The sequence below is a fragment of the Lepisma saccharinum genome, chromosome 29 (assembly GCF_977018435.1).
Source record: "Lepisma saccharinum chromosome 29, izLepSacc3.1, whole genome shotgun sequence".
Taxonomy (NCBI): Eukaryota; Metazoa; Arthropoda; class Insecta; order Zygentoma; family Lepismatidae; genus Lepisma; species Lepisma saccharinum.
Window position 1 is genome coordinate 49,375,931 of NC_139257.1, and position 17,536 is coordinate 49,393,466.

Below are 17,536 nucleotides of genomic sequence, written 5' to 3' on the forward strand. Positions count from 1 at the left end.
CAAATCACGCAATTTAAGTTGGAGAGAAGCTATTTTAATTTTCAATCTTACGTTTTTTGGAGATATTGCTCATTTCGATATTTGCACAAACTTTAACAGTCAGTCATAGTACAATCCGAGTTGGAACACTGGAAATCTCTTCGTACTTCGTGCGTAGTAAAACAGATCTCTATAGCGCCGCTCTGGAGTTGTTTCTAAACACAAAGAGTGAAGCCTTCGCGGAAGCGGCAGAGTTCATTCTGCATAGCGAAGGGGTGGAATGCATGGTGTGAAGAGAAACTTACGTCACTTTAGATTCTTCTGATTATCATTATTGACTGCAAAATCAATTCTACCTGTGATATTGTCTTTCTTCACAGAGCATCCATTCCTTCAGTAAAAAAAAACAACGTATTTTAATAAAAATAAATAAAATTAATGTATTTTGCAAACTGGCTTCGCGGGCCGCAGAAAAAGGCAACGGGGGCCGCATGCGGCCCGCGGGCCGCCAGTTGGAAACCCCTGGTTTAAAACATAGTCGCTTACGCAACACCTTCCACACCGTATTCTTTGGCAAGTCCAATTCCCTGCTTGCTTTCTTAAGTGACTTCCGAGGACTTCGCTGAAACGCCTGGCGCACTCTTTCAACGTTTTCATCGGACACACGAGGTCGACCAGAACTCTTCCCTTTTCACAAGCATCCAGTTTCCACGAACTGTCAGTACCACCGATTTATGTTATTCTTGTGTGGTGGGTCTTTCCTAAACCGTGCACGAAACTCACGTTGCACTGTTACCACAGATCTGGACACCTCAAAACGGAGCACACAGAAAGCCTTTTCCTGTTGCGACGCCATCTCGGAACTAACGCTCGCTGCGGAAACTGACTGACTCGGAATTGACGATGCGGCCCCGCAGCAAGCATGACAAGCCAACAGCAGGTAGCGCATCAAAAACTTGGACAGTTGCCACTGCTTACGGTGTAGGTTTTACCCGTGTAAGGTAATAAATAGATTTATTATTAATTTTTATAACCGCACCATTCATTTATAAACATGCTGTAATATTAAGATCTTTCACAATAGAGAGTGCGTAAAAGGCAGTAGCGACAATGGAAAAATTCATTACAGTAGATGTAACTCGTCCAATGAGAAACGTCTGGAGTTTGTAGTTTCTGGTCTCCATGGTAAACAAAGGTCTCTGTCCAGAAGAAGTGCTTTTTGACTGCCATACCTTGGCTTATCAATAGCATTGGACTTTGCAAAATATTTCTACAATGGTTTTGTATTACTTTTTAAACAGTTCTAAATTCCATTTGAATTTTTATTTGTATAGTAACAATTAATTAAGCTGTATACAAATGGAGAAGCTATATTTTGAACATGATGTGGTCAAACTATATTACCAATATAAATTCAGTTTCACTTATGTTTTTTGCGAGTCTAGTTCGTTCTTCAATTACGACGTTTCGAGAGATAACTTCTCTCTTCTTCAGGTTATAAGCAATTCATAGGATCTTAGCTTCGTCAAAATATTTCTTCCATAGTCAACGGGATCAAGGATTAGGTGGAATGTGAGCGAAGAGAAAATGTGAATGAAGAAGAGAGAAGTTATCTCTCGAAACGTCGTAATTGAAGAACGAACTATACTCGCCAAAAACGTAAGTAAAACTGAATTTATATTGTTAATCTTGTGAGTAATTCTCACATAGTAAATATGAACAAACTATATTATAGATAGTTGGAGCATTAACTTTATAAAATACACTCTGGGTGACATCACGGAAACTATTATGGTCAGTGGTTATTGGTATCCTGCACTTCCTTGTTGCAAAGGTTTGAGTGTGTTGGTAGATTGTTAATTGGAGTACATATATAATAATAAAGTCTACTATAACGATATAGTATTTACACTACAATTCTTATGATTTTTTTAAAAAAAATAATGTTTTGTTGATTATTAGTTTGTGAAAGATGAAACAACTAATTACTGTAGTTTACTGTTCTAAACTAGATTATATATGAGATACTAAGTGTGATTGTTTAGCTTGCACACATATATACACAGAAGGTCGATCTGCGTATATGTGTCCGATCTTGAACCATCACTCCTGTTCACAGAATCAACTGATCTAAGCGGTTAAAAGCGTGGGAGGACGGTTAGAACCTGTAGTATCATGGCACTATCGCGAGTGTGTGTTGTGTGCATCATGGCTCCTAAGGTGAACCATTTTTGGGAGGACTACAAGTTGCACTTTTCCACGCCAAATATTCGGTGTCAAAAATTCAGAAACAGTGCAAGGAACATGGATGCACCTTGGGTTTGACGGCCATCAAGAACATAATCAAGCGGCATAAAAACCATGAGGTTCCAGCTATTCAGTCGCCCACCAGGGGGACGAGGAAGTGAGCCTGCACTGCATTGAGGCAACCCGTGTCTCGGAAGTTGCATCGAATGACACTACAGGAAAACCCCCCAATGCAACGTGGCCACACAACTCCACGTGGCCCAGTCAACTGTGAACTGCATCCTGTGTGAGAAATTAAACATACGGAAGGTTTTTCAAAGCCGTGAACATTACCTCAGTGAGGCCTATCTGTGTAAGGTCTCATCACATACATCTTGTTCTACCCAGAACTTTCTGCAGCAGATGGCGACAGACACCAGCATTCGGGCTATTCCATTTCACGATATACTGGTGAAGTCGCCGGATGCGAGTCCCATGGATTTCTGTGTGTTTGGTCTACTGAAACGGGACACTTTCCTCTCATCGTGTCACCACTCTCCGGGGCCTGTGGAAAACCTGTCAGGAGGACTGGCAGAAGATTCCACTTCCTGCTACAATGGAAGTTACGGTGCAGGGCTATTGCCAAGACACACGGTGATCACATTGAGGCCAACCGATGGTGGTCCCGTGGATTTTCATAATGTAAGTGCTAGTCCAAAATCCAACACATATACGCGGATCGACCTTCTGTACATTGATTTCTCTAATGATCTGGTGTAGAAAACCTACAAAAGTCGGGGAATTTTGTTTTTATGAAATTATAAGCATCCTGATTAAACAACTGGGATGGTACATTGTATAATTTAAAGTACCGTACACAGATAGGCCACCTTTTTTTGCACAGAATTCCTGAAACTGGTTTCATGAATGCATCATTAATTACGGGGATCAAGATTTTGTTCTGGACTGAAATTTGCAAGAAAATATTTCATATCATGCATCACTTCATCTTGAATTAACGTGAGATATTGAAATCGCACTTTTATGTCATGAAAAATAATTGCAAATGGGTATACATTTTGATCATTTCATAAATTAAGTAAACTGGATATAGTGCAGAGAGGAACAATATTTTGTAATGGAAGTTGGTAGTGTTTCTAATGATTGAGATCAAGTCAGTAGTGTGTTAAGTTACATCATATTCCAGGTGTGAGTAATTTTTGTTCTTTTTAAATATATTTTTTTTAACTTCACTTGGCATTTGATTGTATAGGTTGTGCCATTGGTAAGTAGCAGTGTTATTGTTATTACTTATTTATAAATCATCTGTAATTTTGTGATAATTTTGCTTCTATTTTCAGTTTATTTCATTTTAAAGATGTATAATGTAGGTGGGAGAGAAGTTAACAATTGTTGTCTTGCATAATGATAGTCATATATTAGGTTAATATAACACTACTTTATTTCTATTCCTCTTAGTTATTATGTGCTGATGATATTGTTTTGTTTCAGATCTCGCTCCCCTAGAAGACGTTCTCGCACTAGGTCTCGATCTAGGAGCCGCTCTCGTCGTTCTCGATCTGATTCAAGAGACAGAAGGTAAGTCTCCTTTATTCATTTTTCTTATCAAGTTTTAGGAGAATATGAAAAATTGGTTTCATTCAGTCATACAATCTAACAATTACATAACGAGACTGTTGTTATCAAGTATAGGAAAAAAAATGAATGCCGCTTGATTACTATTGAAAGTACATATATCGCCTGCTAAATGCTGTTTTGTCGTATCTGCTCTTTTTGTTGGAGACGAGTTGATGACGTTATTGTGTTCCTTAGAGGTTAATGCATCACATTCAGAAGCAACGTGCCTGTTTATCAAGTGATTTGAATTATCAACGTTAATAAAATGTTTGCGCAAATCTTGTGCATTCAAACTCCACATTCGTCAAACTAATCAGCTCTTCTGCAAATCCAGTGCAGATGGACGTACAGTAACATAGTATTCAGTCTGTGATGCCATGCATGCATACAGAATGTAGTATGATTAGACAGTGCTTGAAACCACCTCTGCTAGTCTTCGCATGGTATGTTCTGAATAATCAGTGTTGCACACTGGTGGATGTTTTCAGTGTCGTTGAAAGTGTGACCTTTCAATGGCAACCCCACTTCTGAAAACTGGAAATAATCCCAGATGGACGAATCTGACCAATATGGCAGATGGTTCAACACACACACACACACTAAATGCTAGCAATAGTTACATGGTTACACAAGCCTATTAAACGTTTTTGCTGGCATCATCCAAAGATTCAACCAAGCCTTAAAGTCAGGTTATGAATTCCAGAGCAACCACCACCTGCTGACGCATCACTTTATCGTGGAACAGACCCTAGTTCATAGTACTCATGTTGGACTTCGACAGTTCTTTGCCATAATCATACCAGAGCATCATGATGATAGCTCCTAGTCTCGATTCCACCCTGTGTAGCATTTGTGATGAATAATGCCTTTATGGTCACAGAAACACAACAGTGATATTCAAGCTGCAATTTCTTGCCCTTTGGTGAATTTTTCAACTCCAGTTCTGCACTTTCGTCACCTTGTAATCAAGGGGTCCCGGGTTCGATACCCGGTGGAGGCACATAGTGGTTCGGATCCCACTTTAAACTGTAGGTCCAGTCCCGATTAGCCTTTCTGTGCATAAAGTGAACTTAAATCAACAAATCAATCAGTTCTGCACTTTGTTGCTTCGTGGCAGGTTCATGAAAATGCCTTTACAGAGTGGGGCAGAAGCAATTAGACAATTTAAATTTGGCGCCATATCGACATCTTTGTAGGTGGCATGATGAAATACACATCCCTGAGTGTGTGTGTGTAAAGTGTTCCCTGTGCTTTGCACCATGCCATGGAGGCATATAGGGGGTGTGGAGTTGGGGCCCCACACTTTCTTGATCACGGCCAAAGGTGGGGGTGATGTGATCAGCACCATGCCCCTGGTTGCCTTTATGCCCCAGAGTTTCCTCCAGGTACCCACTTTATACAATACTGGGTGGGTGGCAGAGCTGCTTGTACCGGTGGAAAAAATCCTGTTTTTTCCCTTCCAGTGTTCAAATCTGGGTCTCTCGCATGGTGGTCAGATGCTGTAATGACGGAGATACCGCTGTTTACATCCCTGAGTAGAGCGGTTTAAAGCCTCATCATGCAACGTTGCTGTGGAAACATTCTTCAGAAACAATTACTCTACTACTGTAACACAGTGTGTTTTTCAATGACATTTCAACGTCTGAAGGAATGGAAATATTCTAACACCTAAAATGCCTAACAATGCTGAATTGGGTTACACAACTTCTGCATCCATTGTCAGCAAGAGGCCTCCTCGTCACCCTCAAACTGTACGAACACTGGAAAATGTGTGTCGAGTGGCAGAAGCATTTCAGCGTAGTCCTCAAGAGTTTCCACAGCAAACGCTCGATGCTCTTCCGACCAATGCTCATGGCAACTGAAGGCTTTAAGCTGCTGTACATCAAATTTAAATCTTCTAATTGTTTCTACTCCTCTCTGTATAAATCAATATTTCTCCATTCCTGTCCAAAGTTTTCAGGATATCTTTAATGCAAATTTATGTACGCTCACTGCTTCATAGCAATTATGTGATACCTCCCTTACATTTGTTTACATGCAGGGCACCATATCTCCCTGGATACCTAGTCCAAGGTTATGGAGTATTTACTAAACTGTTGATTATGGACCACACCATGCTATGAATATGCTAATTCACAAATAGCATTCACAATTTGAACAGTAAAAAAAATGTGTCATTATTTAATTGTCATATTGTGTACATCCATATTTTTGTTAATCGTTGTTAATTGCTAGGCCCTTAATTAGCTATACATTGCTAATAGTATGTGGGTAAAATTTACTTTTCTTTGCAGAATTGATTGAATGTTATTAAATATGTCAAGTTAGTTTCTATGAGAGCTACTTGGAAAATGCAGAGCGATCCATTCAAGTGTATACCACCATGCCGCTGTTTGTGCTATAGGCAAGTGCTCGCAGCCATATGTTGACACTGTAGACTGTCCATGAATCAAGGATGCAAGTTTCCGTAACTAGTTTAAAGAGTAATTTATTTACCAATTTATGACAGAAGGTGCTGAAGCTGGCTGCCTTCATAACTTGCTGCAGTTCCCGTTGATAGCGGCATGGCGGTCTACAGTTGAATGGATTGCTGTGTATTTTCAATTGGCTCTAGGGAGAGTGGCTGGTAACAAATATTGATATTCACATTTTATTTATTAAGTACAATTAGTTGTGAAATCATGCTGCAGTTGGTTCAAAGCATTCTGTGGTTGCGTCAGGTGATTCCTTGTTCTCACTTCATGAATTGTTTATGAACGTCTGTTGCTGGTGTTTTGAGCTCTGAATACATGTTTTTGATTATACAGAGTTTTTTCAAAAGTGGTGCAACCCTAACTCCACATGACTGATACGTAAAAGCTTTGTGAGATTTTCTCACCAGGTTTTCTATATTATAAAGCATTCTCCATTGGTCCTCAAGTCAGAGTTTTTTTTGTTTTTTTTTTTCCAGAATTTCAATTTCGAGAAAGAGGTAGAGGATTATTGCATGGTCCTAATTTGAAGTGTTGTGACTGGTGCTATACTAATCTGTGTTTGTGGTCACTTGTGGTCATGTTCAGCACTTGATGAGTTTGAGAATAGCAGTATTACTTTAGTGGCACAGAATCTTGGAACATTATCTAGATGCAGGCAACATGTACCCAAGTAATGGCCATATAAACTTCATGAATCATAATTTTGCTCTGAAATTTTCCAGCTGTAAATTTTGTTGTGCCTTGCAACACCTCCAGATTATGCTACTGAGAAAGTCATCTCCCATGATACTAGTACAGTTCGAATGTAACATGGGAAAGTCAAACCAGGGTAGCCAGGTGCAACTAAGAATTGTTTTGGAAGTTCCATTTCAATGCAAAATATACTTGTGCACATATCAGTGTCCGGTGACACAATTCACCCCAGATTCATGACTATATTCCACAGTGTATGAGTTATCCATATTTTCCTGAAAACAACCAGTAAAATACAGAGCATGTGAATAATATATGTGCATAAAAAAGAGAATGATCTTGTGAGAATTTGCAAAACTTGTAATACAAACAATGCACAGAATATTAAAAATGCTAAATCTATCCTTTGTGCATTGCACCATGTTATGAAAGCACATAGTTGGTGTGAAGATAGGGCCCCACATGTTTTGGGACTTGGATACAGTGGAAGTGACATGATCGGCCCATGCTCCAGAAGCCTTTACCCTCTAAGGTTGCCACCCAGTACCCAGTGATGAGAGGCTGGATGAGCCCAAGAGATGCTCTCACCTGATATCACCCCCTCTTCGAGAACCAAGCCAGTGACCATCAGATGTGCTAAGGACCGGACCACCATGTGTTTCCGAAGAAACCAACTAAATTCAGATAAAAAAAAGGGAATTATTTATACCATAATTAGTTTAAATGTTGATCACAGACATACTGAGGGTGATGTGATCAGCACCATTCTCTGGTCACCTATAAAAATAACACATGGCGCCAGGGCCTACCTGCCGAGGTGTGGAATCAACCAACCGGTTATGGGGTGACGTGTGGTCAGCACGACGAACCCCCAGTCGCCGTTGCAGGTTTCCATGACCGTGTTATGCTACTCGTACGTAGCTCCCCAATTTCCTCACGATGGTGGGTTGCCCCCACTGGTCCCATACACAGGATGTGCGTCCCGTAGCCGGAGTCAAATACGTGATGCCTTAGACCGCACGGCAACATTGCGGGAGACTGGTCAGCTATCCTTCCAAGAATTTTACATTAGAAGGCCAAGAGCCACATAATGCAGGTACACTAGAAAATGTTATCACCTTACTTCAACCACACAATGAATCCATCAAGGGTTACAACATGCAGTCAAATTCCCAACCAATCAAAACACTATTTTTTTATTTTTTTTGTACGCATTGCTTGAGAAAATTACGAAGTCTCACACATGATGCTCTTGATGAACGGTTAAGTTTTGAATACAACAGAAGAAATAACAAAGGTCCAAAATACACAGAACGGGAGAAAGAGCATATAAGGTTGGGGGAAAAAGTTCATAGTTTCAAGATCTGGTTGAAAGAAAATGACATTTTCTTAATAAAATCGGACAAGGAAAATAAACCTGTCCTTATCCGAATTAAGGACTATAAAGAAAAAAATGTAAGAATGTTTCAAAGTAAACAATTTCACAGAAAGCTCTCGAAACCCTATAACTAAAATAATAAATGAGGTAAAGAAATTAATTGAAAGCAGTATCACGATAAAAAAAGGTAAAGTGCTCCCCTGTGCATAGCACCACGCCATGAAGGCGTATAGGGGGTGTGGGGGTAATGCCCCACACTTTCTTGATCTGGTTGTGAGTGGGGGTGATGTGATCAGCATCACACCCCTGACCGCCTTTACCCTTCAGGATTTCCCCCAGGTACCCATGTTATTCGACGCTGGGTGGGCGCCGGGGCCGCTTCAAACATTAGAAAAGTTCCCGGATTTGAACCGGCCGGGGATCGAACCCGGGACACGATACCAAGAGAAATGAAGAAAAAACTCATTGTCAAAAATTCAACCAAGACTGTTTTCTTATGCTTGTAATAACCGTAAACTACAGGAAAATAATCAGAACACTGCAACCCATTCTCGAAATGAGAAGCGGTAAGAATTTCCTACACCAAGATAACTGGAACAGCTAGTTTTAATTTACAAGACTGCACAACTGTTAAGCATTATGTAGGAAATGGCACAAACAATTTAAATTCAGAAAACTAAGAGAGAAATATATTTATGTTTATCTGATTACATTAACAAATCTTTGAATATCAACTGAACAGAAGCTAAAGCGCTCAGCTCATTTTTATGTATAACCTGTTGCATAACAGCCCTTGTACTGACGTCCAGCCTCACACATACCAGAGGTGAGTTACGGGGTGTCGTGTGGTCAGCACGACAAGCCTTCCGTTGTTGTTGTAAGTTTTCTATGACCGCATTACGCTACTCATTTGGAGTTCCCCAGTTTCCTCACGATGGTGGATGGCCACCAGTCCCATACACAGGTGATATCTCAGGAGAAGTTGTTACTCTTCCTCCATGAGACTCAAAGCTGCATGCATCCCTTAAGTGGAGCCCAAAACTTATAAGAAAATGTAAAATCAAAGAAAATTTTGCATCAAGATTGAATTTATAATGTGGGAAAACATAAAATCTTCATCCCACCGTGTGATATATATTATAATAATTTTGAAAAATATGTGGTACATACACTATTGTCCCAGGTGTTTTGAGAGATTTGAGTGCTACTAGAGGTTTCTGAAATGTCAACAGGTTTTCCACGCTAGATATTTTGTGTGCATGGTTTTATCCATGCATTCAGCAAATACTGTGTACTTTCAGCATGTGCTTCAGTGGGAATTCTGAAGCTGATACGAATACGGTTTAAGGAAATATTGAAAGAAATAAATGCGAGAAGTACAGATAGTAAATAGTAAGAGAGTAAATAAGAGCCGGGATTTGTCATTGGCTTGAGGGACACATGACATATTTTTAATGTCGTGTACAGAGTAGATTTGCGAATGCAAGTTAGTGTGTAACAATAACCATGTGTTACTGAAACTAACTAACTTATCTGTGATCCCTAAACCCAAATACTTATTGCTGTAGTAGCATGAGCCTCTAGACAATTTAGTGTGATTCCAATCCAGTATAATAATAATAATGATCCGTGGCTCGACAGCCCTTCAAGGGCCTTGGTCAATCTCCCGACTGCCAGTCTCCCTCCCACAATCCTAACTAGAAGTGTGGAGATCTTCAATTGGTAATGGGGTGTCGTGGGGTCAGCACCTCAAACCTCCAGGCATTATAGGAGATTTTTATGACCGGGTTACGCTACTCACTCGTAGCTCCCCAATTTCCTCACGTTGATTGGTTGCCACCAGTCCTATACACAGGCCGAGAACCTAGAATCCAATATTACTTGCCAAAATTTTGTTTACTAGCTTTCTAAGTAAAGATTTGTAACTGGAAGTTCCTATTTTATAATAAAATATATAGTGTACAATTGATAGAGGCACATATTTTTGGTAAATGAAAAAACAAAATTTTGGTACAAAAACTGAGTCAATTTCGGGTTCAAAAGCGGTAAATAAAATAAAATATCGGTGTTATAATGGTGAAAAGTGGTATATAAAAGTACATTTTGGTTTTAAAATTGTGAATATAATCCTAAATTATATTTAAAAACCACTTATTCCACAGAATTAACATTTCACTTCTAATGGCACATTTATGTAGTTATCAGAGTATTAAGTTTATTTCTGTGTAAAGGAGTCCATTTTTGCTTCTCCAATATTAACAGCAGAATTAATCAATTTTCCAGGAATTGCATAACTCTCAGGATAATTCAGACCTCAGAAGGTGTAGCGTCGGTGAATAAACCCTAAATTTTGTGTTTAAGAGTTAATTTCACTTTTTGCAGTTCATTTCGCATTATTTCGTGACAAAACATGGTCACAAAATGTATCTCACACCTTTCAAAAACATGTAAAATTAACACTACAATGTGTTTTTTCAAATTTCGTTTTTTCGTCATCATAAATCTCAGTTCCAAATAGACTTAGTTAAACATTTGCATTGAAGTATGTTATGCAGTGACATGCTAAATTCCTGTGTGAAAGTAAAACCCATGCCAAGCTGTAAATATTAGTCTAACTCTAAAATTCTGTATAGTTTTTATATTTAGAAAAAATATTAAGATTCTAAATTTTAAAGAAGTTCATTATTGTTTAATCATTATTTACTCCATAGAATTACGCTAAATTACCTTAAATTGGAAAGTGTGATAGATTAAAGTTGAGGCAAAATTAACTAAACTGAAAGACATTTTCTCACAGCATAAGACTTCCTGCTGGTTGGACAAATTGCAACATCAGATCATGGGGGCCAGAAGGCTTGCAATGGATTCGTAAGAGCTACGCAGGACGTATGTGGTATAATACATTTTCTGTGTTGAGGAAATAAAGATGGTAACATTACTTTCAATAATTCATTTTTCACTAAGTTTCTGATAGAATTCAATAATGAAGCACTTCTTCTATTTCGTGTAAATTTATGTGCTAGATCATTCTGGCAGTTGCATAAATAATGACATTAGTTTATAATATAAAAGCTTAAAACATATGAAAGTGTAAGAGAGAGAATGTGAGCAATGATGTCATACTAATTATTAATTTTTAGAAGATGTCTGATTTCAAACAAAAACACCACCACGTGGCAGCTATTAACATGCCATTTCTTGAAAACTACAGACGATAATTCACTTGTCTTTTTTGTTCATTTATACACATATGATGGTATGACATATTGGAATGACAAACCAATATATCCATTGTTACTAATATTAAGAACACAATTTGAAAACGTTGATTTTCCCTGTAAATATTATGGGATATAACTTATAAATGGGGTTATTACTCTTCAACAACTGCTTTTTGCTTATGCATTTTACTTTTACATGTAATAATAAAAGCATATTTACAACATGTGACAATTAGAGGGGTCCAGCAGGAAATTTCCAATTTTCAAAATTACCTGAAAATTATGATTTTCAAATATTTTTTTCATATTTTCGTTTTTTTCTATCCAGCGCCCATGAAGGTGATGCCAGTTGCATCGTTGTAGGAATGTACCACTGCTTGTATATACTAAATTTTTTTCACTTTCATCTATTGCATTGGCCACGGGCAATTTTTGTACAAAATTTCGATTTTGTTCTTCTTCCATTAACTTTCATTATTGGAAGGTGCAAATATATAATTATATTTACAAATAATATAATGTATAAATTTCATCTCCCTATGGCAATTACTACTTTGTGGCAAGTTCGAAACATTCATACTTGAAAAGTTCCCATGCAGAGAAGCTCCTGTCCACCAAAGCTCAATGACAATAAAATGAATGATTTGACCAATGCTTGTACTTCAGCACCTTGAATAACGTAGTGTGTAAAACGGCACTGTTCTGGCATCTCTGGCTGGTTCCACTTGAAAGTGATACCGCAGAGGCGCTGGTGTTGGTCTCGGTGCATGGTATTCGTCTGCTTATAATGGAAGTAAATGGAGTTTTCGCTGCAACGTCTAATTCTTTTACATGAAGCATTTCTATGAATGTGATAATTGCTATGATATTTGGTACAGTAGTCGCGAAGATATTAACGAACATTCTAGACAGTCGACCACGTCCTGTTATCGTCATACTTTCGTTAATAATACGGGAGAAAAAATACGCGTGGAATGCTCTTGGCAACTAAATTTTTGTGTATGAATTAGGTTCATTATTATTATCATCATCATCATTTCTTTTAAAGATATACACACTGAAGCATTTGTATTTTTTGATATTTACTGTCTCTTTTCTTCCGCTTTAAACTAATCGCGGCGATGATGATAATGATGATTGCATGAAACGACAAGGGAAACCCCACAAAACATGCTTGGTGCCATCGACATGAGTGTAAGGAAACTCAAACCAATGGGACAAGCGACACGGGATGTTCACACTGTCACACTAGTGACACACACTTCCAGACTGTAAAATAGCATTCATTGCACATGAGGGTCCAAACAGCAAACGACACGTTCATATGGTGTATTCGCATGCTACTTGTTACTTCGGTCGGAAAGCTCCTTAAAGAAAGGGTGCTCAGACCGAAGCGACGCGCTACAGGGGGAGTTCCCAACTAAGTGACAAGCGAAATGGTGCCTTCAGTCTATTGGCAAGCGTTCGCTGCTAATTGTGCGAACAACAGATAGGCGACACGATAAACTGCACATTACAACAACAGATCTAGGTGACACGATAAGCCACACTTGTCGCTTGTGCGTCGCTCAAACTGGGCCATTTCCTCAATAGCTTGCAACATGTTGCCGTGGTTTGTTGTTCGCGCATGCGCAATGCAATGAGTGTATTGCTTTAGGGAGATTGCGCACGAAAGTGACAAGGGGCACGCGACACTTATCGCTCGAGGATTTCACCAACCGAATGCTGGCCTGTGCTTCCCGTCATGCCGCTACGATGTGAAATGTTGCTCTTGATTGGCTCGTTTCCAAGCAACATGTGTCGCTTTGGTGTAAAATCTCCTTGAGGAAACGGTGCAGTCAGAACTTGTGTCCCTACGGTTCGAAAGGCTGCATTGATTACGGACTGCTCGCTTCCAAGTGACACTAGTGGTTTGTTGCCTCAGTATGAAATATCTCTCAGGATACTATTTATATTCTAATAACATAGAAAAATAAAACTCAGGTACACAATCCAACACCTGACGTCCGGAATCACTTTGCGATGTTTCTTCTTGTGTTACGCATGCTATTTATTTATTAATTTTATTTTACTTTTCCTTCCAAATTAATGTCATTTCATGACTACAAATCACTCCACAAATATAACTGTTTCCATCAATTCACTTACCGCCTTTCTAGACAAACAAATCTACACAATATATTCCAAAAACTAACTAAGCCGCATTATTTTCATAACAAAATTAGCACCTGTTCCGATCGCACTGCCATCTATATTTTCATCGTTTTGGGAACCAGTTTCTTGGGTCATTTTCCACACTACGTTATTCAAAGCGCTGTACTTGTACAGATAACTTTTTTGTTAAGTCTTCTTTAAAATATAGTTTCAATCAGCACCTTTCTTGGAACATAGAAAAGTATGTCAGAATTTACTTACCGTAACTTCAGTAATAAAGAAGGGATGATACTTTATAATTGCATGCATTGCTTGCTAAACTTTGATGACTATGGCAACTTGTGTAATTCATAAGCAAATTATCCTGTTCTAAATATTAATTAAAAATGATTTTAACAGAAATAAATACCCGAAAATTCAAAGAATTGTCATCTCTCCTTGTCAATGTTTCATTTTTAGGTTTTATATGGAATGTGGTGAGTAACTTAACATCTAAATGATTTAGTTTCTTTTAAATAAATTGTGGGGGGGGGGGGGTGGATGTAGAAGAGTCAAAACTATGAAACTGTAAAATATGTATATAATTTTGTCATAAAATTTAAAATATGTCAGAAAAATGCAGAAATATTCCCAGTAAATCGAAAAATATGCACAACGTACTTTCGAATTTCTCATTAAATAAGAAGTCAGTATCTTCAGGGAACATCGACTAGGGTGGGGGTGGGGTATTTTGCCAGATCATGAGTTCTTGAGTTGTAAAACGTTGTATAAAAATTAATGGTATACGAGTTCAATTACACTGTACAAATTATAACTTTGCAAGCAGTGTAAATGCCATATTGGCATCACGTTGTATAAGAGAGAGGAATGGCAGTGTGGAGATATTCTGAGTTTTGGCTGATGGAAGCTGTAGTTGTAAGTTATGGATGCATGTGAATCCAATTGTTTTGGAATAATTTAAAGCATGTTTGCATGTGAAACCAATAAAAACTTGAAATCACTAACCACAGACTTGTTTCTGGAAATTAATAGGGTTTAGTGTAATGTGTATAGAGCCTGCAAGGTAAATCCCAAGTAAGGAAGTTGATCCCCGACTGTTCTCCAGCTGCAAGCAGTGCTACGAGGATTGGTAGGCGGTGGCAGTATGAAGTCGGAAACCCGTTAACTGAAGAGTGTAGTGGAAAAGTACTGAAAATATTGTGAAGTTCACTGCAATTATCCTAAGTTTCATTTGCTGTTATGTCATCTTTACTCCTTTGTGGAAACTAAAACATAATTGGCAGCTTACTACAGCTCTTCTAAATCTAGACAATTATTACACAAGCAACGTCTTAAGGCAGATTTTAACTACAGTAGAGCGTCGATTATCCGAACGTCGGTCAACCACCGACCGCTTAACCGAACTGTGTACTCGCTCACTTTCAGATATCTGTAATGAAAAAAGTACGTGACTTAGCTGCTCGTAAGCGTGTAGGCTTGCTTAGACAGACCAAAATAAAGGATTTTTTTAAACGTTAATTTTGTGTACTGTGTGTATTGTTCATGCAAAATGCGTATGTAATATGTACATATTTTTGTTTAATAAACTGTACCACATACTATATATTCCTACTAAAGTTGCCTTTGTACGTTACTTTGTAATACATACTTAAAGAGATGCCTGTTTTTATGAATAAATTTACTGTACAGTACTTCTTTTTGGCAAATAAACATGTACAGTTCGATTATCCGAACAAACCAGTTTTCCGAACACCCATGTCCCCCAATTACTTCGGATAATCGACGCTCTACTGTATATAGAATTACAAAATTTTTGTCAGAACATGTTACGCTCAATATTATTTCCGTTCCACACTGCATGGATCATCTCATCAATCAATACACAAGCAAAAATATTTTAGGGACATTTTAAGTACAGAATTTGAAAAACAGCCTACATATTTTTGTCAGAACAAGTTACAGTAACTACTTTTCCATTCCACAATGCACTTAAACAGTCTTGCCTCAGAAGCTCCTGTTCCTGTCCTTCTATTCACTCGGTGCCTGGCTCATGACAAGTGATCTTGAAACTTCCGTTCTCGATTGCCGATAGAAATGGGGCTGTAATGTACCAAATGTTATTATTACTTTTGACTGATTGTTGAGAGAAGGGAAAAGAAAGGTACAGAAATTAGAACAATTGAAACTTGTTTACATTGATTCTAATGCCCGCACAACAATGACGGAGAGTATTTTCGCATGGCTATCAATTGTCGGTGGGATAAAATAAACTTCATCTATTTCAGCTGATTTTCATCAGATACGTAAAGATCTCACCCCAGTATTTCATCCAATGCCAAATAAAAAATATGTTATAAAATAAAGTCCTGGACCCTAGTGATAAGTATCGAGCAAGAAGTACAGTTAAATGTATGTAGGTGCTACCTGGCAGCGTCTGGTACTCAAAAATGATTTCTGGGATTAGATACTACATGGGATAGTTGAGTGTGTAATTGGTACATGTCCTTAATGTTCTGTCTAGTCAGATGTACACAATTTAAAAGTGCAGGATTTACAGAGAGGTTATTTTTTCTATAAACATTGCTACGATGCAACATGAAAAATGTTTTGCAAGTTTTCTATTCTTTCTTTTTTTATTTTTAAAAAATAAATGTGTCTTTAGTAGGGAGGGGATTGATCGGCAGGCAAGTAGGCACCAAAATAATTAAAATAGGCAGCAAACATAATCAATCATCTGTGTCAGTTGAACACTTAACACTTAAGTGATTTGAATTGCTTCTTCACTACTGGAGGGTGAATTTACTCAAGGGCACTCTCCGTACAAAATTTATGCTGGTCGCTGGTGGTCAGGCATTTCGTCCTCTGTCATTTTGCAGCTTGCAAACTTGAGGATGCCACATTATCTCGATTGATTTCAAGAGCCGCCATTGTTCCTTCCATGGCCGTACCAAATAAGTGAGACTCGTTCAATTCAAACTTGCAGGTTGAAAGAAGAAGGTATGAGCTGCATCCGTTTCATAGATGGTACTAAGAAGTTGTCAGATCCGATTACCCTGACATTAAACTTGCCCCCCTACGCTAATAATCTGCTTGGCATTGAACTACAAATCACCAAGATCTGACATTCCTTACTATTCCAAAATCTTGTAATTATCTCAGTTTCCGGCTCAATTCAAAATAGAGATTACATTACCAGTTTACTGCAGAGAGTGGGAGAGCTGCAAAGAGACATTTCTAGGCAAGATATGGTCTGTGAACTCCTTTAGAACATTAAAAAGCCTATTTGTTAGTACAAAGGAATAAGAGAAAGGCAAACAGGTAATAATCCACACCCTAGTCACCAGAGTAGGGAGTGCAAGAAGTAGTCAGGGTGATACAGGCAACTCATAAAGGTAAAAAAAAAAAAAAGGTAAAGTGCTCCCCTGTGCTTAGCACCACGCCATGAAGGCGTATAGGGGGTGGCAACTCATTCCTTTCGAAATATTATTTAGACATTATAATAATAATATATTTTCAAATTATTATTTATCTGTGTGCTCATAATATAATTGTATATTTATGCATTTCACTTTTGTATTTCAGTAAATACTCTGCCTGAATTTCTGCACTCAATATTCTAATCAAGGTATGTTTTTAGTTGCTTTATTGCAGCATGTAATTAAGTGTTGTATTTGATTACTAGTAGATTAATGAAATGATAAATAAAATAGATCCATATACTTCATCCTTTATACCATAGCATTGTACAAATAATGGCTGGTGCAGCAAGGGGG

At 38.2% G+C, this 17,536-nt stretch overlaps 1 protein-coding gene across 4 annotated transcripts in view; it reads left to right on the plus strand.

The window, feature by feature from the left end:
- LOC145981568 (RNA-binding protein 1-like) overlaps positions 1-17,536 on the plus strand; it is a 41,198-nt gene that overhangs the window by 21,812 nt on the left and 1,850 nt on the right. For 2 of the 4 annotated variants that reach the window (XM_083114915.1, XM_083114917.1), the window contains exons 4-6: positions 3,718-3,804; positions 11,186-11,274; positions 17,346-17,388. In XM_083114915.1, the coding sequence (XP_082971041.1) occupies positions 3,718-3,804; positions 11,186-11,274; positions 17,346-17,383 (214 nt within the window). In that variant the 3' untranslated portion in view covers positions 17,384-17,388. Of the gene's footprint in view, positions 1-3,717; positions 3,805-11,185; positions 11,318-17,345; positions 17,389-17,536 lie in introns of all 4 variants that reach the window. The other 2 variants (XM_083114916.1, XM_083114918.1) reach the window with 2 other exon arrangements.